Source organism: Mchenga conophoros, linkage group LG3, assembly GCF_057382185.1.
Source record: "Mchenga conophoros isolate Kocher_MC1m ecotype Shallow Benthic linkage group LG3, M_conophoros_male_GT1.1, whole genome shotgun sequence".
NCBI lineage: Eukaryota > Metazoa > Chordata > Actinopteri > Cichliformes > Cichlidae > Mchenga > Mchenga conophoros.
In genome coordinates, this window is record NC_140528.1 from 17,992,255 (window position 1) to 18,018,032 (window position 25,778).

Consider the following 25,778-nt stretch of genomic DNA (forward strand, 5'->3'; position numbering starts at 1 on the left):
AGCAGCTTCACTGGTTGCCCATAGAAGCCAGGATAAATTTTAAAATCTTATTTCTCACGTACAAGTGTATCCATAAATCTGCTCCTTCATATTTGTGTGACCTGCTCCACTGTTTCCCGCCCTCTCAGATCCTCGGGTCTCATCACTGTGGGTCACAGAGCTTTCAGTGAGCTTTCAGTCGCTCGGCTCTGGAACTCTCTTCCTCCAGCCATAAGAAATATTGACTCCCTTTCTGTGTTTAAGTCACAGCTCAAAACACATCTGTTCAAACTGGTTTATTCACTTTAGTGCTGATTTGATCTGTTGTCAAGTTCTGTTTTGCAATTTTAACTTATTTTATGTATTTTATGACTATTGTTCCTTTTATTAATTTTGTTCTTTGTAAGGTGACTTTGGGTTTCTCGTAGATCTCTTAGGACTGTCCTGGCTGACATGTGTCTGCAACGTTGAGGTTGGGGTGGCCTCTAGATGGGCAAACTGAAGTGATGGTTCCCCTGATTAAGAAGGGGCCTGTAGGATGTGGCTCCAACTATTGAGGGATTATACTCCCCAATAAAGTCTATCCCAGGGTAATGAAGAGAGAGTTTATCTGTTAGTTGAACCTTGGATTCAGGAGGACACATGTGGTTTTCATCCTGGTCATTGAAACACTGGACCAGCTCGTTATCCTCTCAAGGATATTCGGGGGGGTGTGGGAGGTTGCCCAACCAGTCTACACGTGTTTTTATGGAGAAGGCATCTAACCAGGTATCTCAGGGTATCCTCTGGGTGCTTTTGGAGTATGAGGTGTCTGGCCTGTTGTTAGGGGCCATTCAATCCCTGTACAACCATAAAGCTTGGTTTGTATTGCCAGCAGTAAGTTCAACTAGCTTCCAGTAGGTGTTGGACTGTGTCTTTGTTACCCTTTATCAGCAGTTTTAGTCATAGCTTTTATGGACAGAATAGCTAAGTGTAGACAGATGATGGAGCAAACTAACCAAAAAACAAGTTAAACATAAAGGAAATCGCACAGAAAGAACAATATAGTGTCCACAGCTCCACCACAGAGTAACACAGTGAAACATTAGGTCCCTGTTAGTATACAAATTAATGATGAATTAATATATTGATTGACTCTGTCTTACAGAAACATAAAGGTTATGATTATGTTAGTTTAAGCACCACCCCGACCCATACTAACTATCTGAATACTTGCCGCACAGGCTGAAGCGAGGAAATGGCAGCAATCACCCCCTGTAGCATAGCAACCAAAGACACAGACAGTGTTTCAATTCGTTTCAAAGCCTGACGCTTGTCTACCCTGGAAAACTCAAACACGGTTTTATTTGTGTTCACTTGGCCCATACTCTGAGCTTCTATCTGATCTCTCTGACTTTTTGTCTTATTTCATGTTTTCTAAAAGGAAACTCATCTGTTACTATGCTAAATAAGTGAAGCTCATCTATTTGTTAATTCTAGCTTCCTTTCCATATGAAAGTGGAGATCATAACGGATCTCAGAACACCAAAAGCCCTCAGAGAGAAAGACGACTACACTTTGTAATGAGACTAAATACAGCTTTCAGCAACAATAGCTAACTGCAGCCACAAGATGGTAGTAATGGAAAGGCTGGATGCACATATTAACAGACAGGAGCTTTATGATCAAATCTGTTTCAGCTGCTCCTGACTTTTTCTCCTCACTTTTTTCTTTGACTTTCACTCAGTATTTTAGAGTATTCATTTGTTTCAATAGCTTTCTTTTCAAAAACCAAGACATAATTTTCGTAAGGCTTAATAAAGTTTTCTGATTCTGAAAGGACAGAGATTGGTCTAAATCTTAAATTATGTTTTAGATTTGACAAAATGCTTCCCTTGCTTGTCCTAATGGAATCCCACTGGTAGGACTGCTTTCTTCCATTTGCGCAACATCTCTAAAATTAGAAATATCCTGTCTCAGAGTGACACTGAAAAACTAGTTCATGCATTTATTACTTCCAGGCTGGACGACTGTAATTCATTATTATCAGGAAGTCCTAAAAACTCCCTGAAAAGCCTTCAGTTAATCCAAAATGCTGCAGCAAGAGTCCTGACAGGGACTAGAAAGAGTGTGTGTATTTTGCCCATAATGGCTTCTCTTCATTGGCTCCCTGTTAGGTCCAGAATCAAATGTATAATCATTCTCATCACACACAATGTCTTCAGGCCCCTGCTGCTTTACTTGTGGTTTAACTACATAGAGTATTTAAAAGTAGAATGGGAGGCAGAGCCTTCAGCTCAGACACAGACACCGTCTCTACTATTAGAATTGCACTTAAAAATTTCCTTATTAAAAAATGCATAGTTAGGGCTGGATAAGATGACCCTGAATCCTGTCTTGGTTATACTACAAAAGGTTTAGTCTTTCTTCTTCACGTACTTTTTTCACTCACTGTGTGTTTATACACCACTCTGCATTTATTTATTAGTTGATCTCTGGCTTTCTCTCCTCATCCCCAAACGATCGTGCCAGATGGCCAACCTGATGTCTCAGCCTGATTCTGTCAGAGATTTCTTCCTGTTCTTCCCACTGTCACCAAGCGTCAGGCTTAGTTCTTGTGAACTATGGCTATAGAAATTGAATTGAAATAGTAATCGACCTAAAACCATAATAAGTGTGATTTACTTTAATTCCACTGTAATAATGCGGTGAATTTGATTGCTATCCGATCCCTTACAGTTAGTTACAGCTCCATCGTTTGTAAAAGACACTTTTTCAGCTTCTAGAAATGTTGTTTTTATCTTTTAGGTGGTACCTGTGTAACTGATATATATGTAAGAAATTAACTAAACACGTACTGTAATGTTACATGATGGAGTCGAGCACTTTATGACAGCACACTGTTAGCGGAACACTTGTGGTGTCATTTGAACCGGTGGGATCTTGTTTCTGTTACACATTAACGGCGACGTCACATCTTGACAATGGCGGAAGAAGCCGTTGTTGTTGAGGGTTTGTCTTTCATGGATCCTTTCAAAGGGCTTCTGTTGACATATTTTATGCCAGAATCCTGCTACGACGAGTTCTTCCTCAAGTTCAACTTTCTAGACGGTAAGAGGCTCGTCGTAGTTTGACAAGCGCAGTTTATTCCCGAAAAGTGTAACTCTGAGGGTCCGATGACAGGACACGAGCGACGTTTCCACGTTAGGTGTAAATAAAGTGAGAGTCATGTGGTGTCGGGACGCTTAGTTAGAATGTAACGATATTTGAATACAGCTGCATGCAAACAATGAGGGAGCTCGTTTGAACCAGCAGTCTGCTACAAAGTAACGACACGAATGTACCTGAACACGGGTTCGACACGACTGGCAACACCGTGTCAGTTCCACTCTGTTACTCCAACTACGAACTACAAAGTCAGAAAAACAGCAAACAGGAAAAAGTTATTGGAGGAATATTTGTGTTTTTATTCTCTCAATTTATTTCAAAAAGTTCATTTAAAAAAATCAGGTGAAGGAAATGTCTTTAAAGTTGATTCACAGATTTAAGTCACGATGTCATTTACTGTAGAAACGTCGTTTTGTTAGCTCTGATTATTCTACCTTTTCTCTTATTAATCACATGCTGATTTTTGCCAAGTTCATTATTCACAAATGTAGGTTTACAAGCAGATGGCTTCATTTTCGTGAGATTATAAAAGAATTGTAGCAAATGTCTCCGTGATTTCTTTTTCACAAAATCGAAACGCTGGCAGTTCCAATCTCTGTAATGTTGAAGTAAACTTAGTGTAATCCTGTTTGCCGTGTGTTCTGTTTCACTGGAGTTAGAAGTGAATCTTATTGAGAGAGGAAAATGTATTTACGACACAGACTGTGGTACAGAGTTATTATAATTTAATATTTAAATTAGTTTTTGTTCTTGTTCACTTTGGGGGCCTCAGGATCTGATCTTTGGTTTTTGCGGGCGATGCGGTTCTTTTAGCTTCTTGGGATCATGACCTCCAGCTTGCACTGGAGCTGTCTGTGGAGAAGAGAATTAGCGCCTCCATGTCAAAGACCATGGTTCCCAGACAGAAAAGGGTGGCGAGCCCACTCTGAATCTGGGATAGGTTACTGCCTGAAATACAGAAGTTCTCGGGGTCGTGTTCCTGAGCGAGGGGAACGCCGGATTGGGGCGGTATCTGGAGCGATGCGGACGCAGTTTGTTGAGGTGAAGAGAGAGCCGAGTATGAGAGCAAGGCTGTCGATTTAGCGGTCTATATTCCTACCTCACCTGTGGAACAAGCTCTGAGTAGTGACTAAAGAGGTTACGGCTACAAGTGCCAAGAGATGAGTTTCATTCAAAGAGCGGCCGGGCTCTCCCTTACAGAAATGGTGAGCTTGGTCATTGAAGAGGGACAGAGTAGAGCCATAGCTCCTCCACATTGAAAGGAGCCAGCGGAGGCATCCACTAGGATGAATCCTGGACACCAGCTAGGTGACGTGTTCCAGCCATGTCCTACCTCCTGCCTGGCCTCAGTCAGACTTGCAACCTGAGCCCAGATACACAGCAGAAAAATTACTCTATAATTTCCTTCAGGATTAATAAAGTATTTCTGATTCTGATGGATGCTTTGAACCGAGTTGAGTTGTTTCCTTTTCGGTTAGTTTCCAAAATAGTTTTTCTGGTTTTAGTTTAGGCTTTATTACTAAATATGAAATTAAAGATGCCTAAATGTTTGTTCACTAATAGGTTCAGTTAACTTTAATATCCCTGCTGTAGAAACAAAGGCCTGTTTGTTTGGTTTGTTTTGCAACTTTACGATTTTTATTCAAAATCAGTTTAACAGTGCAGTGATTTTTTTTCTTCACTTAACTGTTTTCCTTTACTGCAAATAAAAAATAAATAAATAAAATAATAATAAATAATGAATGTATTGCTGCAGACATTACATTCCAAAGGTCCTGATAATCATTCAGCCTGTGTTTTCTTCCAGTGCCATGTCTGAAGATTGTACTGAGCAAAGGCCTGGGGATCGGCATCATACTGGGATCAGTGATGGGTAAAATGCTTCCTCCACCTCTCTTTGTACCTGCTGTTATCTGAATTGCTGCCTTAGTCAATCAAAAGATAGAATATATTATTTGGCTTATTTGTTTTTAATTATAAATAAACATCAATTTCATTTAATTTTAGTGAAATAATTAATTATAGTCATATATCCTATGTAGTATAGGCCCATATTTGCCTCAAGGTGCTTTATATCATGAGGTAAAGGAAGGTTGGAGATTGGCCTATAATTAGCTAAGACTGCTGGGTCTAGAGATGCTTTTTGAGTAAAGGTTTATCTACAGCCAGCTTGTGAGAAGACGTCAGGAACAGTAAGATGAATAGCAGATGAGGATCTGAGAGGGAAACAGTGGAGCAGCTCACACAAATATGAAGGAGCAGATTTATGGAGACACTTGTACGTAAGAAGTAAGATGTTAAAATTTATCCTGGCTTCTATGGGCGACCAGTGAAGCTGCTGAAGAACTGGGCTAATATGAGCTCTTCACGGAGTGCAAGTTATGACCCGAGCTGCAGAACTTTGAAGAAGTTGGAGTTTATGAAGGGACCTTTCAGACCAATAATAAATAAAATAATTAATAAGCAATTGGAGTTAAAAAGAAATCATGGGATCACTTTATGGACCAAAATGTAACAGCTGAACACAGTCGTGGCTTCTTTCTGCAACAGAAATCAAATCTTCTCCCGTATCTGTAGCAGAAGTTCCCATGAATGTGGGAATTTATGGTTGCTTTGCTTTCATCTTCTGTCCAGTTCAAACCAGCTCGATGGGGTTTCAGTCTGGAGGCTGTGATGGACACTCCGTGTTTCCAAGCTCTCCATCTTGTTCTTTTTTTTCAGACCTGCATGTATAAGTGTTGTGATCTTCTGTCTCTCTTTCATTGTTAATCGCCTTTTCCTCACATCACTCTACTTTCTGCAGTACAGCACTGTTCAGCTGATGCTGACGAGGGTTTGGTACCACAGTGTGTCCAGCACTGCTTACTGCAGACAGAGGGGGCTGGAGCTGTAGGAGCAGCAGCTTCTGCACTGCTGCAGAGCAGCTTTAAACTGTTAGCCCATGTTGTCCCTGAGAAAGGGCTTTTTGTATCATTGTGAATGAGCATTATGTTGTTTAACCTCTGACAGTTCAACACTTTGTACCATTTCAAGCTCTTGACTGGTAGTGTATACACTGTATACAAATCCAAAACCCATTGTTTGCTTCAGTAAATCGCTGCACCCATCTTCCACCTATTTTCCTTGAAAATATAAAGAGGCGAGGGGCGGTGCAGGACTTCTGTACGGTACTGTGTGTTAAATTATTTTATAACTTTTTCCCCAATTGTTTTTTAACAGTGAAGCTTCCTCAGATCTTAAAGCTTCTTGGAGCGAAGAGCGCTGAGGGGCTGAGCTTCAAGTCTGTGCTGCTGGAGCTGTTGGCGATCACAGGGACAATGGCTTACAGTGTTGCCAACAACTTCCCTTTCAGGTTGGACCATGTTTGGTTGAAGTAGAAATGGACACTAGGTGCTCTGAATTCTGCATGTTATTGTAATCAGTGTTTATTAAGGGTCCAGGTTTTCTTTATGCCGTATGTCACTGCAGTTCCTGGGGTGAGGCTCTTTTCCTCATGCTGCAAACAGTCACCATTGGCTTCCTCATTCAGCATTATGGAAAAAGAACCAGCACAGGTAAGACTTCATGCAAACTGAACTGTTACCAGAACTGCTTCGGTCGTTGTAGAATTTTGTGAAGCTTATAGTCGCCTCGAGCATGTATTCATGTGGCGTATAACTGTGACCAATGGTTTGACTTCTCCCCTTGATGTTATTAAATACCAAAATATACATGAAAAAGACATTTTACATCTCACAGCTAGTCTTAACTGAACGGATACCTTTTTGTTTGTTTGTTTTTGTGGCGGAAACGTGCTTCCACATTCAGTTTAACATTGTTACATCGACATGTTGCTTCCCTTGCAGGTCTCCTATTCATGGTTATATACTTTATCCTGCTGGTCCTGCTGCTGTCTCCAGTGACTCCTATGTCAGTGGTTACCTCCTTGCAGGCCTTCAACATGCCGGCGATCATCATTGGGAGGGTAGGCCTGCACACGTCACACGCGTGGTTTTAAATCATCTGTAGCTTTTTTCAGACGTTGTCTTTTCAGGCATTCCTGTAACACAGTACAGTGCATCCAGACAGACTGACAGTACTCAGAGTGATTAGCTTGTAATACATTTTCAAGACCTCATTGTGTGTATGATATGTCAGCTAACACGTGTCATCAGATGAATCCATCTTTACAGTTACACCGACAGTGTCCACTAACAACATGCAGATAGAAGAACGTGTCAGCCTCCACAAACAAACGCTCGAGCTTGAGTAACACGTGATAATCTGTCCGGTTCTCTCAGCTCATCCAGGCATCCACCAACTACGCTAACGGTCACACCGGCCAGCTCTCCGCCGTGTCTGTTTTCCTGCTGTTCGCTGGGTCCCTCGCACGCATCTTTACCTCAGTACAGGTGAGACGATTAAAATACAATGCACACCTCCGTGTCTTTGCCCTGGTTTGAGCAGTTTTTACGGGGACCATTCCTCATCAGAGCGTTATTGAACTAAGATCTCATTATAGAGGACATGGTTCACATTCTGCAAAAAGTAAATTATTGAGCTTTATGCTGTCTTTTTACAGGAAACTGGAGACTCACTGATGGCGCTCACCTACGTCATATCCTCAACCTGTAACGGCATTATTACTCTGCAGGTTCTTTACTACTGGAACAGTTCACCTCAGAAGAAAAAAGAGGATTAGACAAATAACCGTCACTAAACGTGGATAACAGAGAGCCATCTACATGTTCGTTAGACACTATGTGTGTCTTTAAACTTGGAAGACCAAACTTACACATGAAATGTTTGTACAAAGCCTTTGGGACACATGGTATTATAGATGTGCACCTGACTGACGTACAGGTGAAATTGTAACAAGCCAGGCTGATCATTCAGCTTTTATGATGAACAGCTTTGGTGGTGGGGTTAAATTATGGGTCGAGCTGCTGCTCTAGTCCTCTCCCTCCCTGCACTGTCCTTACATTCCTTTTGATGCAGTTTCCCTGATTGTGGTTCACACTGGTTTTAATCATCACAGGGTTAAATCTGTAGGCCCTGTGGAGGAAACACGACGAGTAACCATTGCACATTTGTTTATCACATATATTCCACTGACTTGTATTGTAACAGCAGCGAGCGACACAACATATCCTTATATTGAATTTCTCTTCAGCTGAAATAAAATATTGTGATTCTAAGTTGGAGGTTTACAGTTTTTCTTTTCTGCATCATCACATAAAGAGTGTGTGTGTGTGTGTGTGTGTGTGTGTGTGTGTGTGTGTGTGTGTGTGTGTGTGTGTGTGCGCGCGTGTGTGCGTGTGTGTGTGTTCCTGTCTAGCTATCTTTGTGAGGACCGAAATCTGCATTCTACTATAGTTGTGAGAACCAACAGGCACTTGTGAGGACGCACTCACCGGTCCTCACAAGTGTGAAGCCATTTTGAGGCTCAAAATGTGGTTTTAGTGTCAGGGTTACAATTAGGTTATGGTCAGGTTTAGAGTAAGGGTGAGGCATTCATTTTTAATGGTTAAGATTAGGGTAAGGGGCTAGGGAAACCATTATGTCAATGAAGGTCCTCACTAAGATAGCTGAATGGGCTTGTGTGTGTGTGTGTGTGTGTGTGTGTGTGTGTGTGTGTACATATTTTTTTCCTGTTTTCTTATAAGTTCAGTGAAGTGATGCAGAAACCAGAGACTGAGAGCTGAACGTGTGCATATTTACTCGCCGGTTAACTTTGAAGAACGTCCACGTCCTGCAAAGAGTTTGTGGATCTCAGGTTTTTGGGTCTTTACCTTACAAAATAAAGAGTTGTTGTTGTTGTGATTTGTTGTCATTTAAATAAAACTAAATTGAATCTTGAATGTAAACACTGAATCACACTTTAAAGCTCTGTTGGTAACCACCACCTGATGCTCACACACAACACTCACACAAACAGAGAATGACTGCAGCTCTTTGTAAAGACTTTTAAGTCACTCTTGGCATATCCATGGCAACCACTTTTTGAAGCCTCATTGCTTGTTGCTAGGTGAGGAGATGTACTGGACCAGAAAATCCTTCCATTGACACTCCCTCCACCTCCTCCTCCTCCCACACTACTCTTTCTCCCCCTTCTATCCAATTCCTATCCTCGCATGGTCCCATGGACCTCAGCAAAAACACCAACGTGTGTGCTTCAACGTCTCCCACTTAGAACAAATGGTCAACGATTGTTCCCGTGCTACTTCTGTTGTCATGTCACATGGTTTGCTGTTCTTGGTTTTTATATTTTTATAGCTACTCCCGAAAAGATCCCTGTTTTACATTTTAAGAATCAAGAGTGTTGTGGGAAAGTGTTAAAGGTCCACATCCTAGGAGGGTCCATACCGCCTTCCAAGAGATGGATGGATATAGAGATGTGTGTCACCCTAAAATATGTCATGTTGAAGGGCTGAGAAGCTATAGGTTTTTGCAGTCTCTTATATGTGCTCTATGTTGTTATGCCCCTCCTGTTGTTGGTCTCGGTGCGCTCATCTTTTCTCCCTTTCCTCAGGATCCTATCCCCTCCCCTCAGTGACCGATTAGCCAGTGCGTGATTCCCTCCCATTTCCATGAGAAAGGCGCTGCTCGGTGAAAGGGTTAAGCCTGTGGACTAAGTCCTAAAAAGCAACCCTAATTTTCTGCTCGGTGGGGGAGTGAGGAAAGCGGGGAGTGGGAACAAAGACGCCCAGGGGAGGAGCGGGGACTCTGGGTTTACTATATGCACCTGCGACTTGAAAAGCCACGGACAATGTGCTTCTGAAACGGCCAATTACGAACGGGCCATCCACTCGCTTTTTCTGTGGAAAGACGTGGGGGAGGAGGAAAGACGAGTCTAAAGGAAGGAAGAGACTAAGGAAAGTGAATTTTTAAAGAGGGTAAAGATAAGAAAGTAAATAATCGAGCTCTAAATAATTCTGGGGACAATAGAGGACACCCTGTCCTGCCTTCCCAGCCCCCAAAATTCATCCTCCCATATCACATGATCCCCTGTGTTCTCCCGCTTTAAGTTCATTTTTGTCCCAAGTGTTATCCTGCCTCGGGCAGAGCTAATGGCTCCACCCGGTAGGAGGAAAAGTGTCTCTGGAATGCTGAGAAACACAATTTAAACTTGTTCAATTCAGCTTTAAAGTCAAAGATTCTCTTTTTTTGATGCAAAGCAAAAATTTACGACTGATAAACTCAGAACATTGTGACAACAGGAAAAAAAGGTTTTCCTGTTTTTCTTTTTTTGCATATTTGTAACAGTTTTCAGATCTTCAAACAAATTTTCATATTAGGCAACAATAACCCAAGTAAAACAAAAGTCCTGTCCTTCTGTTGAAGGACAATTTCATTTATTAAGAGGAACAAAGTTACCAAACCTGCGGTCCAAAGTGAAAAAGGAATTGTCCATTTTTAAATCATAAATTAACACGCAGGCCTGATTACTGCCAGAACTGATGAACAACAAATCACTTAAACCGGGCTAAGTGAAGTTGGGTTAAGTGAAGGTTAAGACATCTCAAAGCAACACTTTATGTTGTGATCTAAAGAAACTCACTAACGGATCAGAAACAAAATCATCGATATCATGTCCAAGTCTCCAGCGGACCACGGTGACAACTATTATCAACGAACTTAGCAGAGCGGCTGTCTTCCCGGGAGTGACCGGCCTACCAAATGACTCCAAGCCTGTGTCGCTGACGTGTCCAGGAGGCGATAAAAGAACCAGAACTACATGAAAAGAACCTCAGGCCTCACTTACCTCAGCTAAGTGTTCATGACTCAACAGGGAGAAATAGACTGGGACAAAATGGCATTCATAGATTTCAGAGTGAAAAAGAGCTAAAAAGTCTCGGGGAAAATCACAGGAGTCTGATACAGAAATGTAACTCTGTCCCATCCATCAGGGATGTGTTAGTGTTTGTTGGTGTCAACTTTGGGAGCCGACACGTTTCATAAAAATGAAACCTTACCAACAGTCGAACATGGCTGCAGCGTGACGGTCTGGGGCTGCTCTGGTGCTTCAGGATCGATGACTTGCTGGAACCACGAATTTGCAAATTGATGGAACAATGAGTTCTGCTCTCTACCAGAAAATCCCAAAGGAGGATGTCGGATGTCAGTTTGTGCCCTGAAGCATGAAATGATGTTCGGCCTTCAGGGTTTCAGGTTATGGAGCAGAATGATGATCTAAAACACACCAGTCCCCTTTAAAAAGGGGAAAAGTGAACAAAACAATGGTTTTGGAGCGGCCTGGACAAAGTGCTGACTTAAATCCTGACCGCCGTTCGTACTCAAAACCCTCCATTAAGGCTTATAGTGGGGTACACTCATACTGCATTCATAATGCAAATATTATAATTCAATAAAAGTTCAAGTGTCAAAGCAGGTAAATACTAGGCCGACATTAAAATGGTGAAAAATCAAATTGTATTAAAACAATGTCAGAATCATCAGTCTGTGTAAATGTGGCTCATGATTGTTCTCTTGAGTAGTTTTAAGGGGAAATCGTTTCCAGAATTACTTGTATTCACTATATAATTGTAGTATTCTAACCCACAAGCTACCCACCTAATCCAGCCCAGCACTGTGCAAATGGATGAATGATTACAATATAAACTAAGAAGCCGGCGAGAGCATGAAGGCTGGATTAGTGAGTTATTGGATTGGAGACAAAGTGAGCTGCTGTAATTTCATTTTCATGAAACGTGTTGGCATATACCTAATTTATTAATGTTGTTATGAAAGCCACAAATCTTTTCCATCAAAAAGGAATCAGACTCTTAGTCTAAGAGCTTCATATACATACTGTTTGCATAAATGCTGCCTACGGTAACTTACACATGACACTGGGCAGGTTAAACCCCGAATGCTGGACATAGTTCAGCTATGATGACTAGAACAGAATTATATCACAGTACGTGACTGACATGTCCCGCTTGTGTTTGAAGATCACACTTTGAATCCAACCAGGACTAAACTTAAAAAAGAAATTAGCATTATCTCAACGTTTGTTACTGCAAAAAGTTTAGAAACAAGAATAAAGGTTTTCTGAGGTTTAATCAGGAACACGCATCCATTCTCTTTAAAAGTTATAAAAATACAACTGACAGTTCATTTAAAAACAACTCTGGTCTTTTTCCAATCCAGCGTCCTTGTATGGAGACATTTGAAAGACCAACTGAAAATCTAGCAGTTCACATAAAAATCCTTTCAATTATTTAAAAGCATAGAAAAAGAAATACTACACCTGCCTAGCGCAAGAGGACATGAATATAAATTCAGCATGCTCAGTTCAGATCGATGCATCGAAACATGAAAATGTCCTAAAACTAAATTATAGCAAATAAAACACCTGCACACAGTGAACACAGTCAGATCTTAGAGCCGAAAGTGTGATTCTGACTGAGGCTGCTTGTATTACTGCATGTAGGAGGTACTACTGCACAAAGCCAGTCCTTTTCCTCGTAGACACGGTGGTGATTGTCCAACAGAAGTTTGTTTCATTTCATTCAAATGTAACTGAAGAGTAGAAGTCCAGATCTAACACAAGGCTACTAAACCAAAGCCACATGGCAAAGAGTTAGATTTTAAAAAGCTCTGTTATTCAAGTTGTGCATTTCATTCTCGAGTTTCCTGCTGACGCATCACAGCAGCACTAACGAATGGCCAGCAGCTCAGGTGATGTGGCTATCACATGATTTCAGATGGCAGAAAGTGACAGTCGCCATTCGAAGACGTGGCCACGGGAACCAGTCCAACCAGCACTGACTGTGCTGGAACCATAATGAAAGCCAGTATCGCAAGTATTTAGGGTGGTTCTAAAACACAAGTTCTATAATACACAAAACACTAGAAAATATTACATGTTATGTACAACAGACACCCCGGCTTCACTCCAGACATTCAGTGAGAGACGTCTGTGGCAGGGTGGTGGGTGGAGTCTCAGCGCTGCGTGTGTGGCCTGGATGCGTCGTGGCACCAAAGAGTACATTCGGATACTTGTCGTACTGCAGACACATCATCAAAAACTTCACAACTTCTTTATGCTGACATTCTGAAGTACTCCACACCCGATTCCATCTCCTCTCTAGCTGCTCGTGAACCGTTCGTCAGTCCTAGATGTGTGTGAGAGGAACAGTTCCAGTGAGGTAGTGCTGCTGCACACTGGTGTAGCCCCTCTGTGCTGTCGAAGGGTCGCTGGCATCTCCTCCCGGTCCAGGAATGTACATGCTGATCATGTCTCTGAGGTCACCCTGCAAAGCCCCCCGATGGTGGTTTGGTGTTCCCGTGGGAGGAGAGTGGGACACCGGTTCTGATTTCACCATGGACATAGTGACAGGGCTGGGCTGCTGTGGACTGCTGCTGTATGACATGGGGCTGTGGGGTGAAGACGGCATTACAAGTTAAACAACATCAAAACAACGTAATTGTTTTGGAATAAAAACGTCAGGATGTACTGCTGAACTACAATTCTGTCCTGTCTTTGTCCACCATAAAAACCAGTGTGCACCGAGCTAGTTACAGCACTTTATCATCAAACACACTCCTGCATTACTGGAAACTCTGCAATAGTTATTTGAATCCGGTGTAGTAATTATATCCAGTTAACTTTTAAGCACCAGATATTTTCAGTTCTGTGTAACATAGATAATAATGCCGCAGAGCGAAATACAGAATTACTTCTCTTACACTGAGAATTTATACATACATATTTTTATCTTGCACTGGGGATTTTGTTGCTATCATCACGTATAAAAATTCCCAATATGTTAACAAACCACAGCGTGAACTCTACAACAGACATGAGTGAGCGCACAGCAGACTATGTTTGATTTTGTAGGAAAACTGCGGGATGACTGGTCTATGTGTCACAGCTGTTTTCTTTCAGTACATCTGCTTTTCTATCTGAATCCTCTATCATAGTTAAATGCGTATTAATGTACACTGATGCAAACTTGTCTTGATTTTCGACACTAAAATGCATTCATTAAATACATGTAGAGAGATATTTTCAGTGTTGGAAGAGACTGGATGGATTATAAAGTTGATACGTGTTCCTGATAAATCTTCAAAATACTGTCTGAGAAAATTTTTAAAATTTGGATTCGACTTGTGTTTAAAAGCTTAAAGGAAAAATCTCAAGCTTCAATGATTCCACTGCTGTATTAAAAATGCAGTGACAGATACAGCTGCAGACCAGTCAGCAGAACCAATCAAACTGGGAACTACTGCAATAAATTGCAGCATCATCCATCCTTACACCTGAAAATTTATCAAGTGTTCAGACTTTGTTTAGGGTCATGAGATCTGTGCTAGGAGGCAAAATCTCCCCTAACACAGGACAATGGTTTGGACGGGGGTCTGTGGGCAGGGGACCACACACGGAGCAAGCCTGCTTGCCAACAAGTTATACTGATAAAGACTGCAGGCAGAGGAATGCAGACAAACCTCGTTGCTCAATCATATGTAGACTTCTTTGTGATTCGGTGGGAATGGATGCAACATATGTGCCTCATTTGAATAAACTCAGCATGATGAGTCCTGTGGCAGTTTGAGAACATCCAGCATTACTTATTTCTGGTATCTTAATTTTCATTCAGTAAAAAAGACATTTCTCAGACTCGTTTTTTAAAATCAGAATCAGGATACTTTATAAATCCCCAAGGAAATTATGTAAAACAATATAACAGTGAGGGGATTTTCAGCACAGAGAAATAAATTCACCGAGTGAAAGTCCAAGGAACCATGAAGTCGCACTAACGAAGGATTGCACGCTCCGTTTCCACCAGATTTGAACACCTTTGACCTGAGTTTGGAGAACTCAGTGAAGAAGTAACCTACAGTTTAAACGCTGCTGCTCAGTATCGTATCTGCGCGCTTTGCCATCTTTAACGAGCGCTGGGAACATGCGCGGTTGTTGTTTTGCAGAAACGCAGACACACACTCACCTGTATGAGTTGGCCCCGTTCATGTACGTCTGCGGCGCCGTCATTGCAGGTGGGTACTGGAGAGCTGACAGCTCATACCGGTGGAGCTGCTGTGTGTAGCCCAGTGCCTCGCCCTGCATGCCGGCGTATCCTCCGGTGGGGCCCCAGCCATAGCTCTCCATCCTGGGGCTCCCACCTTGGCTCTGTGCCGCTGCCACCAGCAGGTTTCCCGCTGTCAGTGGGTACTTGCCTACCTGAGTGTCTTTTTTGAGTAAAGGCTTTGTCTTGCGTCGTGGCTTGTACTTGTAGTCAGGGTACTCCTTCATATGGACCGCACGGAGCCGCTTGGCCTCGTCAATGAAAGGCCGCTTCTCAGCATCGTTCAGAAGTTTCCACTCGGCCCCCAGCCGCTTGCTGATTTCAGAGTTGTGCATTTTCGGGTTTTCTTGTGCCATCTTGCGCCTCTGCCCCCTGGACCAGACCATGAAAGCGTTCATGGGCCGCTTGACTTTATCCATGGGGTCGGCTCCAGGTGCGCATGCCGTTTTAGAGCTCGGGTGAGAGTTTCCATTGCTGCCCATGCTCCCGGTCATGGTGCCGGTGACCGGTGACATTCCCTGGGAGGTCTGATGAGAAGGGGGCTGGCCAGTCGGCTTCAGCTCGTGTTCCATCATGCTGTACATGCTGGGAAAAGTAGGAAAGTTGAGTTACAAATAAACGATCGAGCACTCAGGAGCCTTCGTCGCCGTCAATCTGGCGACTTTTGGCCAGGTTTAGTTACACGTTTCCCCGGGGCTTACGCACGACACACCCGTGAGACTGCAGCGGACAACCTGCCCCCCCTTTCTTAAATTAAAAGTCTCTCGAGGCAGTCATTAAACTAGCACTGAGATACACTTTCACAGTAAAGTTTTGCGGTTTCAGTGCAGTGAAAGAGTTTACGGAAAACCACTTGTTGTCAGACAGCCAGCTCACACACTGAACTCATCTGTCTGTTCACTCCCAAAGTTCTCCTATTCTCGTGCAGTCAGGCATGAACCAATGGGAATGGCAAAAAGCTTCATTCTGTGCGTGTGCATTTGCAAATGAAAGGGCTCCGGGGGTGCGTGAGACACTTGTTGATGACGGAGTTGGTGAGAGGAAGCATTCCAGTAAGACAAGACGATCTTAATAATCCCCGGGCAACTGTAAACTATATACTGAAAACGAGGTTTTAGCAAAGTTGTCTGTGGAGGCAGCCACGCAGGCTGTCACGCGTCTCCGGGCTTAAAATATGGTTCGAAAGATCCGCAAATATAAATGTATCTATAATCATGAAAGTTGAAATAGTACAAACAACAAAAACTAAAAGAGTAAACAGGGTTTTGTGTTTATAACCAGTTCGATTTCATTTATAAAGCACAACAACAACAGTGTTTGAAACTGCGGGGTAACCGTCCGACAATATCACAAAGAAACCCCCAACGATGAGAGCTCCTCTGTGGGCAACACGGGGGACACAACTCCCTCTAACTGTTAGCCAGGGCCAGGCTGAGAGAGGAGCGCATGCTGCCGCTGGTTGGTTAGGGAGGTGCAAGAGAAAAACCATCAAAGATCCAATAATTTCATTTCAACAGAGACATATTGTGTCGCACAGCCTGTCGGGACTGTTTCACACACGCAGCTCTGGTTCCAGAGTTTTTAAAAGAGCAAGAGACTTTCAACGTAGCATTTCAAACCTAAAAGTTTTTCTAGAAAGAGTAAATTATTTGTACACAGTAACAGAATTATGTAAAAATAGCTCCTGAAAACTAACCATGTTATTGAGTAATAGCACAAACCATGGGTGTGCAATGGCTTTGTAAAACTTGTAGCTGGTAAAATCTGACTGAGGCTTATCTTCCAGTTTACATCCAACAGAAGTTTGAGCTGCAGCTTTAGAAAGCTTCATGCCAAAAGCGAAAGAAATCAGTTTAGCTTGAGGAAAAGATATGTTGGTGTTCATAACTCAGGAGGTGGATATGAAAAGTTCCAACTGTCAAGAACTGGAGTGGAAGTGTCATCGAGAAACTCAAAGAGAGCCAGAACAAGCCTTACAGAGGTAGGAAGTAAAAGACTAGTGAGAGATGCATCCAAAGATCCCAGAACAACTGCCGACACACAAGTGACCCCAGTAGGACAGTCACAATTGTTATTTCAAGGAAGACAGTTACTTGCACCCTGCACAGGAAGCAGAGCAATGGAAACTGTGCAGACACCTTCAAGTCAGACTGAGATACGCTAAAGACAACCTGGAGAAAGACTATGCACACTGGAAGCCCGTCCTTTGGTCAGAGAGAACTAGCCATAGAGACGCTGCTTATGTTTGGAGAAAGAACACAATCCCCACAGTGACACACAATGACGAGAGTACTAATCTGCAGGGATGCTTCGGAGCGTCTGGAACTGTGAATGTCGTCAAAGTGGAAGGAATCGGGAAAATCTGGAACCCTGAAGCAGTCGGCAGCAAAGCTGGGTCTGGGTCGCTGCTTTATCTTCCAACATGACAACAACACCAAACACACATCCCTCATGGTGAACCACCTTCAGAACAACAAGTAAAAAAGCTCTGACTTGAATTCCATTGAAAGTCCTTGACAGTTTAATTTGGAGGAGCTTGAAAGTCGCTAAGAATGTACTGGGATTACTTTGGAGATGTGCGAGTCTTGTTGAACCACAGCAAACGACTGCAGCAATGTCGACAACCCTGGTAGTTTTGTAAAATGATTTTATCACCGTGAAGTGAAGTTGCTTGAAAAAGCTGAATTAAAAGTGTTTGTTCTGTTGGTACGTAACCAAATCATGTGTTAACATCAGTTATCAGAGTGTCCTTAAAGCCAACACTGATGAGACAATCATAACGAGAAGCTTCAGATGAGAGTTTGGGTCGAATTTAGTTCCAAGAACTTCAACGTTATTTATACCAAATCACAACAACGTGTTTTATATTGGAAGGTAAAGACCTCTACAATGTAGCCAGCTCTGATTAGTACTCACAATCAGAGCCTTAAAGAATGATAATAGAGTACGATGTGGCTGTTTCGATTACTTTAATTATGCCGTACTATCTCCTGCTGACTTTGTGAACATGTCAGAGAATCAGAGACTCTTTTAATGTTAAAGAGCTTGGACCGTGACATTTCCATTATATCTCCTCATTCAGCAGACCCACGAAATAATGATGAGATTCAAATGTTTTGGAACGCATCAAAGTCCAAACAGCTTGATGGAAAGGAGGGGAAATCTGAATGAACAGAAATAAAGTTGGATAAAATACGCTGGGGTTTGGAGGTCAGAGAAGTGGGTAAAGGCTATAGATTTATAGGGGGAGAAATAACCAATGAAAACAGGGAAGGCCAGAAAATGAAGGTGAAAAGAAAGGAGGAGGGATGCAATGATGAAGGGATGGATGATGAAGGGGTGGGTGATGGGTTGGTGCAGGAGGGTGGATTTGGATGACAGGGCTTGAATAGACCTCTATTCTTCCCTACGCTGGCTTCTCTTATCATGCAAAACAGGCCCGTTCAGCCTCCCAGCCATCCGTCACACAAAGAAAGACCATGGCAGCCTTTTTACAAGCCTCACACTCACATAATCCACCCACCCCATCCCACCATCTCTCAACCCTGCGATCCAACACCCAACAGGGAGCGAGTTGGTACCCACAGTGTGCATGTGGCATTTGGGGGATGGGCACAGGGTACATTCACCACAAACAGCGCCTTTGGAAAAGGGACCACCTAACCTGAGAAGCAGGCCACAAAGTTGAGCTGTGCACCATGTTTTGAGGCTGTGCAGACACGATTATAGAACCACGGGAAGCTGGAATAAGGCTGCCCGTCCATCCCAGGGCTAACATTTCTCTATCTTACGTCTGTGCCTGTGAGCTGGAAATTAGTCTGTGGATAAACTGTCAGTGTCGCTCCTCCAGCAGGCTGGGAGAGAAAGAAAATGCAAATCCACAAGAGTGTGCATGTGTGCTACAGAGAGTACAGGGCTGATTATGTTAGCAAGGCTGAATCGACGTCTCCCTCTAGTGGACGGAGACGTTATCGTTCATACATTTGTTGGCCTCCTGCAGGACATGCTGATGGTGCTGCTTCTCAGACAGCTTCTATTTGCTCAGCAGGAAAAACACTGTATGCGTCTCTATTTCATCATTTTATATTCCAGCTTTATTACAAATGCACACATGTATCTTTACCTTATCGTAGACATGCCTTATGCCGTTACATGTTTAGTACTTTATTATGAAGAATTGCACTCTATGCAAGAGTCCGTCAACCAGCCGCAGCCTCAGTAAACTGGTACGGTCTGTAGCTGCTGCACCCACGGTGGGTGAGTCAACCTCAACACCGTTTCACACAAACACCAAATATTTGAATAAGAGCAAATTAATTCAGTCCTATGACGCTCCTGTTGTCTCAGGGCTGTCTCTTTTTAATGAAGATTCAGATCTTAATGAGCTCTCTTTAATTGGGAGAAAGAAAAAAAAGACAACGGGAAAATAAATGATGGGAAATGCAACAGAGACACTGACACGTTCTCCTCTGATGGGACACAAACGTGTCTGAAGATGTGAATATTATAAGAGTTCCAGCTCTAACATTGACTGCTCCACTCCATCGCCCACGTCACTGAGTGAGCTTTGCCACAAAAGTAGACACCACACAGGATTTGGCCAACAGAGGGCTGCTTTACAGCTTTAAAGAAAAGGAAAAGAAAAGGATGTTTTTATTGTTTTTCTTTTAAAGACCAATAAAATAAATACTATACAGTATCCAATGTAGAAAACCTGATACACTGTCTCAAAAAAAAAAAAAAAAAAAAAAAAAAAAAAAGAGAGGGGAAACAATCCATACATTTGGGGGAAAAATAAAAAATATTAGCACTGATAGCACACACCTCATAATACGAGAGCTCAGAAACTTTTGGTGGAGTGGAAAGCAAGATAAAAATCTCTATATACTTTTATATTTGTAGTTTGGTCCAGATGACACTCCCCATTCATCTATAAGATTTGGATGAGGTAGGTTACAAAACATGACCACAACCATTTGAAATCTTATATTCCCTGTAAAAAAAAAAAAACCAAAAAAAACAAAAAACAAACAAACAAAAAAAAAAAAAACAAAAAAAAAACTCCAATCTCAACTAACTGGAGACGGGGAAAAAAATAAAAACCAAAAAGCCGCTTGGATCTGGGTCAGGAGGCCAAATCGCTACAACTCACCGTTTCTGCCTGCAAGCACTCCTCATCTGAACTCTACTGTACAAATGGCTGAACAGGGTTACGGCCGCAATGGGAAAGGAGGAAAAGCAGAGAAGCACAGCAGTAAAGAGGATCAAATTTGTCAGCCACTGTACAGCTCATTTTATTGATCATGTCCTGTTTACTTCCAGAACCCAAAACCTGCTGTAAACATGACCGTGGGCGTGCGTTGTGCAAATACACTGAAGATTGTTTAAATACTGAGCTAGTCAATCACACCGCTGTTCATTCAGAACACCGTCGAGTCCAGACTGCTCGGGTCAGCCGACCGACGCTGCAACAGCCAAACCTCACACAAGCTGCAAATCAACAGTGTCTCTTTGCCAACAATCAGCAAGTATAATGTCATCACTGGACTTTAAATGTGCTTTTGGAAACAGTTCTGGCGTGAAGCAGAGTATTTAACCGCTGGGAAAATTTCAGGGTCGATAAAAGACAATGGCAAATGGAGCGGGTCAGCAAGTCATTCTTCCAAAATCATGTCAAATGCTGAGTAAATTCAGGGTGGAATTTAGAAAAAGGAAGTTTTTAGTATTCGTATTGTAGGAAACAAGCTTTTACTTCTAAAACAATCGGATATGGGTGGACAAACAGAAGCGGGGAGTCTTCTAGATAAGATCGGCCACGTTCATGGGCATCTCCTCCACGGTGGTGTTGTAGAATGTCTCAATGTCCCTCAGTGTTCGCTTGTCATCCTCGGTTATCATGTTAATGGCTACTCCCTTTCTGCCGAAACGACCTCCCCGACCGATCCTGTCAAAAACAAAAAGGGATCACCGTCACTGCAGATATCATCTCTTTGGGTTTGCTGCTCATGCTCACGTTGGACAAAGAGTTGACGTGAACATTTCATTTGCCTGTTGTGCATAGCTGCCAATCATGTCTGCAAACCGTTTATGTCCTCACCTGTGGATGTAGTTTTCCCTGTTGGTTGGCAGGTCGTAGTTGATGACAAGGGAAACCTGCTGAACATCAATACCTCTGGCCTGAGAAGAAACAAACACCTTTACTTACATGGCACAACTCAATTTTGGATCTAACAGCGAGCCAAAGCAGGAGAAGGATGGTCTCTGAAAATGTACTGCTCCCCCCTTCCCCTGGAGTTTCTCTGCATCACTCTGAGACAGGATATTTTAGAGATGGTAAGCAGCCTTACATATTTGTTTAATATGTGCATTGAAGGATATGTCCTGGTCAAACAGGAGGCCGAGGTCATGCCATCCAAGAGGAATCTGGCGTTCAGGGCCGAGCACAATAACCTCAGTTTGATCTTTATGGCCATCTATCAATTAAAATTGGGTCGTAAACTGGATGTTTCTTTGCACTCATGTCCTGAATAAGAGCTAACCCCACATACAAACTGGTGGTGGGTCCAGTTTCTATGACCCACCACAGCTTTACCCAGAACTCTCACAGGTGAGCTACAGGAATAAATGTAATCTGCCAATTAGTTGTGAGTCAGGGATTTCAACCCAGCTACAGTGGAGGGCAGATGTCTGCTCTACCAAGGAACTTTCAGTCCTTTACCAACACTGCAGCTGGCAGGAGAGGGAACCTTGGACTGCAAACAGCACTAATAAGAAGCCGTTACATACCAACAGGTCAGTGGTAATAAGGACTCGACTGGAGCCCGAGCGGAACTCCCTCATGATCAGGTCTCTCTCCTTCTGGTCCATGTCACCGTGCTGAAAAGACAGAATGAAGTCTTACAACATGCACTGAAAGTTTCCACACTTGTACCAAATGTTTCAGTCACACAAAGAGGTTCATACCAGAGCAGAAACTGTGAAGTCTCTGGCATGCATCTTCTCAGTAAGCCAGTCCACTTTTCTCCTTGTGTTGATGAAGATCACAGCTTGTGTGATGGTCAAGGTTTCGTACAAGTCGCACAAGGTATCCAGCTTCCATTCCTGAGGACCACCAGGTCAGACTGTTAGCACAGCAAGCTCAGCATGAACACCCTGATTACAGGGAAAGCGAGTGCACGTTTTTCACCTCTTTTTCCACATTTATGTAAAACTGGCGGATGCCCTCAAGTGTCAGCTCCTCCTTCTTCACGAGGATTCTGATAGGCTCACGCATAAACTTCTTTGTGACCTCCAAAACATCAGCTGGCATGGTGGCAGACAGTAGGACAACCTTAAAAAGATTTACAGAGATATCCGTCAGCTACAAGCAGAGTTCATATTTCAAGCAAGGATCTTTGGCTCGGCCGTTACGGCGCTGACACCAAAGTTCTAACCTGGATGTTGCTCGACAGCTTCTGGAAGATCTCGTAGATCTGATCCTTGAATCCTCGACTAAGCATCTCATCAGCCTCGTCCAACACGAACATTTTGATGTATTTAGAAGCTGCAAAAAGGGAACCACCATGTTACACATACGGGCACATAACACAGCCATACGTTTGCACACCGATACAACTGATTCATGTTGGATTTAGGAATCACGTGCCACTAATGAGGTTTCGGTAATGAAGCGTCTTCAGGTGTAAAGGTGCCGTATTCAGAAGTAATGAACGTATGATCATGCCTCTGGACCTCTGTTGTCATGAAAGCTCGAGCCAGCAGAACGCCGACCACAGCTACACCACAGCAGGGGCTTACAGTGTCAGCTGACACGCATGGGTTTCATCATTATACAGCATTATACAATAACTGACCTCCGAGGTGATCAAAGTCACCAGAGACTCGTGTTAATTTCTTTCTTTGTGGTCACACATTTCAAACTAAGCCTGATTTAACTCCTTCTCAGGAAGACTTACAAAGGTTTTTGCGAGTTAGCATGTCAAAGACGCGTCCGGGAGTTCCCACCACGATGTGTGGGGCTTCAGCCTGCAGTTTCTGGACCTCACTGCGGATGTTGGTCCCTCCAATGCAGGCATAGCAGCTGGCTCCCATGTAGTCGCCCAGGGCAAGGACCACTTTCTGAATCTGAAAGAAAGTCAAAGACCAGACGTTAAGCCATGCAAAAGGCTACATGAGAGATCCTTAAGAAACAATAGCACAATATGTCACTAGTGTAAGAGGGCGGGTGTGGAAGCCTACCTGCTGAGCCAGCTCCCTAGTGGGAGCCAAGACCAGAGCCTGAGTGCCTTTCAGCTCCACATCAATCTGCTGAAGGATGGAAATGGCAAAGGTGGCAGTCTTCCCAGTGCCAGATTGGGCCTGAGCAATCACATCGTAACCTGAAATTAAAACATGTGCAATTTAGTATCCAGGGAATTCTTGGGGTTGTTAACTGCTAAGTGTTAGAAACACATCATTACATATTGAAGCACGCTTACCCTTGATACAAGGCATAATGGCCCTTTGCTGGATAGCTGAAGGTTTCTCAAAACCATAGGCATAAATTCCCCTGAGCAGGGTCTCACGTAGACTCATCTCATCAAAACTATCCACAATCTGGTTCCAATTGCTCTGGAAAGGTTAGAAAGAGCACAGGTTTATTGTCAGTTCATTACATGCTGTGCTGTGAAGAACGTCACAGTGTTGGTGAGAGTTTCATAGGAGACTTACCTCAATGATCCCATCTGGCTCCATGCCTTCAGGGCCATTGTCTCTGTGAATGACAGAAACTCAGTTATCTTTCCTCTCAAGCTGCACTTGTAAATGACCTTAATGCACTAAATCCTCTCTGCCCACGAATAATGAGAATAAAAAGAATCTTCTGTGGCACAAAAATATCCCCCTTTAAGTAAACGTGCTGATATAATCATTACCAGGCTCGCCGTTATATCATTCTTCCCAAACTTGGCATGAAAAAAGAAGCCTTCGCCCCTTGTGCTGTGACGCGCGGCCTTGTGGAGAGGCCGCCATTTTTGCTACATACAATCAAGATGGTCGTTTCTCCATTCAGGGGAGGAAAAGACAGGGGCGGGTGGACGCTTCACGGAGGAAACAGAGCCACAGCCACGTCGAATGTGGCCAAGTAGTCGACAAACGCCGACATCTTTGTGTTCAAAGCGTTCGGATCATTTAGAGCTGTCCGCGATGCTATGAAGAAAGCGGCAGAAGAAGCTTCGCGGCTTTCCGCCGCGGCCTGCTCCGCATTAGCTGCTAGCAACAGGGCCTGCTAGTCTGTAACTGTCGGCGAAAGTCGGCGAAAGCTATTGTTCATTTAGACACGTAAGGCACAGCGCTTTATGGAGGCAGCACACAGCTCCACCACATGCAGCGTGTGTAAGCGGAAAAACGACCATTTTCAGCGGCCTTAAAGCGGCCTTTGTTTAAAACGCCGACCATCCGTACTAAGACCATGTGACTCCATCGAACAGCACGAAACGACATTAATTCACCTTTACAGACAAAATAAGGTTCGTTACGTGTATTACACCCGAAAATATCGTAGTTCCGATGTTTTGGCTTCAATATCAAGTTACTACAAATGAAAAGAGGAAGAATTTTTAAAGGCCTACATCAGGCTTGTTCACGTGCTGTCGCCGGATGCCGATAACGACCGCAGTCTGTATCCACATCTGAAGCATTAAGACTAATATAACTTCTGACTAGCATGACTTTAACGATCTAAAACATTCAATCTTATTTCACACTCGTCTCCTGAAACGCGCAGAGTCCTAATGTTCATCTAAGACAAAAAGTCCCCGAATGTTACTCGACTACAAAACTCGGTTAAAAATCTGCATTCTTGAGAACATCAAGTAAAATATGACGGATTGAAGAAGAAAATACGCCCTAGAACTCACACTTTATGCGACCAAAAGTAGCCCTCCTTACCTGTTATCATATTCAGCCGACATTATTTCAAAGAAAGAATCCGCAGCAGAAATCTCTTATATAGGTTATGCGCACAAAGAGGCTTTCTCATTGTAAAAGCTCACCGTCACTTAGCTGTGGTCCCGCCCACAGGCACTTGCGATTGGACGAGCTCTACGTCACGTAAAAGTAAGCAGACCCACGGGGCGGACCGTTTCCGTTTACAGTATGCTCGTAATTCACGCTCGTGCCCGAGTTCTTTAGCCAAAGAGGCGGGGTTTCAGTTTTTACGGAATCCGTTGGTGACGCAACCGGGTTTCTTCAGTCCGCCTGCCCAGGTGTGTCCCCGCTGCTTTGTTCAGACATTAAAAAACGCCGAATTAAAAATAAACACAATTTTTAAAAATTAAAAATAAACACAATTTTTAATTCGGGTCATGCAACGTGTTAATGTTCCAGCATTACGTCGAGTATTTACAGCCTATCAGAAATGAGGCTCCTGTGTAATATGCATCAACACACTGCTCTTTACATTCACTCATACTCTATCACGGGAAAGAGTTAAAAAAAACTTTCTGTTGATTATCTCAATTTCGTGCTGAATCTGGATAATGGACAAATCTAATGACAGTGCAGTAGGTTAGCTCCATAAATGTAAATAAATAAATAAAGCTTGAAAAACTAATGTCTATAATGGCACATTTTAATGCTTTAAAAAAAAACATAACCACAAAA

The 25,778-nt window shown here is 43.0% G+C and overlaps 3 protein-coding genes and 1 non-coding gene across 5 annotated transcripts; 1 reads left to right on the forward strand and 3 right to left on the reverse strand.

Annotated features, from left to right (window-relative positions):
- The first annotated feature begins 2,901 nt into the window (after window positions 1-2,901).
- On the forward strand, window positions 2,902-8,303 carry mpdu1b (mannose-P-dolichol utilization defect 1b). Its single transcript, XM_085255165.1, has 7 exons — window positions 2,902-3,069; window positions 4,934-4,999; window positions 6,346-6,478; window positions 6,595-6,680; window positions 6,972-7,090; window positions 7,407-7,517; window positions 7,688-8,303. Exons 1-7 carry the CDS (start codon window positions 2,943-2,945, stop codon window positions 7,805-7,807), a joined length of 762 nt encoding a protein of 253 aa, XP_085111291.1. The 5' UTR covers window positions 2,902-2,942; the 3' UTR covers window positions 7,808-8,303.
- Window positions 8,304-12,149: 3,846 nt separating this feature from the next.
- Window positions 12,150-16,213, reverse strand: sox19b (SRY-box transcription factor 19b). The gene is made up of 2 exons (XM_085255177.1): window positions 15,060-16,213; window positions 12,150-13,488 (listed from the first exon to the last, which is right to left on the reverse strand). The coding sequence occupies exons 1-2, from the start codon at window positions 15,719-15,721 to the stop codon at window positions 13,227-13,229; spliced, it is 924 nt and encodes a 307-aa protein (XP_085111303.1). The 5' UTR covers window positions 15,722-16,213; the 3' UTR covers window positions 12,150-13,226.
- A 3,251-nt stretch (window positions 16,214-19,464) lies between these two features.
- eif4a1a (eukaryotic translation initiation factor 4A1A) lies at window positions 19,465-25,287 on the reverse strand. Of its 2 annotated transcripts, none has more exons than XM_085255196.1 (11): window positions 25,169-25,287; window positions 23,847-23,889; window positions 23,615-23,747; window positions 23,376-23,515; window positions 23,093-23,261; window positions 22,571-22,680; window positions 22,324-22,467; window positions 22,101-22,238; window positions 21,924-22,013; window positions 21,235-21,314; window positions 19,465-21,081 (listed from the first exon to the last, which is right to left on the reverse strand). In XM_085255196.1, the coding sequence occupies exons 2-11, from the start codon at window positions 23,868-23,870 to the stop codon at window positions 20,937-20,939; spliced, it is 1,173 nt and encodes a 390-aa protein (XP_085111322.1). In that variant the 5' UTR covers window positions 23,871-23,889; window positions 25,169-25,287; the 3' UTR covers window positions 19,465-20,936. The 2 variants fall into 2 exon arrangements, with proteins under 2 accessions (XP_085111322.1, XP_085111315.1); XM_085255189.1 differs by having other exon boundaries at window positions 25,065-25,179.
- Window positions 22,830-22,970, reverse strand: LOC146577509 (small nucleolar RNA SNORD10). Its single transcript, XR_014891732.1, has one exon. It is a non-coding gene; the product is annotated as a small nucleolar RNA SNORD10 (small nucleolar RNA).
- Window positions 25,288-25,778: the final 491 nt, after the last annotated feature.

What these genes read in the sequence shown, in the direction of transcription:
- mpdu1b (XM_085255165.1), top strand. Translation starts at nt 2,943, where the DNA reads ATGGCGGAAGAAGCCGTTGTTGTTGAGGGTTTGTCTTTCATGGATCCT. An exon ending in CATACTGGGATCAGTGATGG is followed by an intron (nt 5,000 to 6,345) that starts GTAAAATGCTTC and finishes GTTTTTTAACAG; the next exon opens with TGAAGCTTCCTCAGATCTTA. An exon ending in GCCAACAACTTCCCTTTCAG is followed by an intron (nt 6,479 to 6,594) that starts GTTGGACCATGT and finishes ATGTCACTGCAG; the next exon opens with TTCCTGGGGTGAGGCTCTTT.
- sox19b (XM_085255177.1), bottom strand. Translation starts at nt 15,721, where the DNA reads ATGTACAGCATGATGGAACACGAGCTGAAGCCGACTGGCCAGCCCCCT. An exon ending in AACGGGGCCAACTCATACAG is followed by an intron (nt 13,489 to 15,059) that starts GTGAGTGTGTGT and finishes TTCACCCCACAG; the next exon opens with CCCCATGTCATACAGCAGCA.
- eif4a1a (XM_085255189.1), bottom strand. Translation starts at nt 25,087, where the DNA reads ATGTCGGCTGAATATGATAACAG. An exon ending in TCGGCTGAATATGATAACAG is followed by an intron (nt 23,890 to 25,064) that starts GTAAGGAGGGCT and finishes TGTCATTCACAG; the next exon opens with AGACAATGGCCCTGAAGGCA. An exon ending in AGCTGTCGAGCAACATCCAG is followed by an intron (nt 22,468 to 22,570) that starts GTTAGAACTTTG and finishes AATCTTTTTAAG; the next exon opens with GTTGTCCTACTGTCTGCCAC.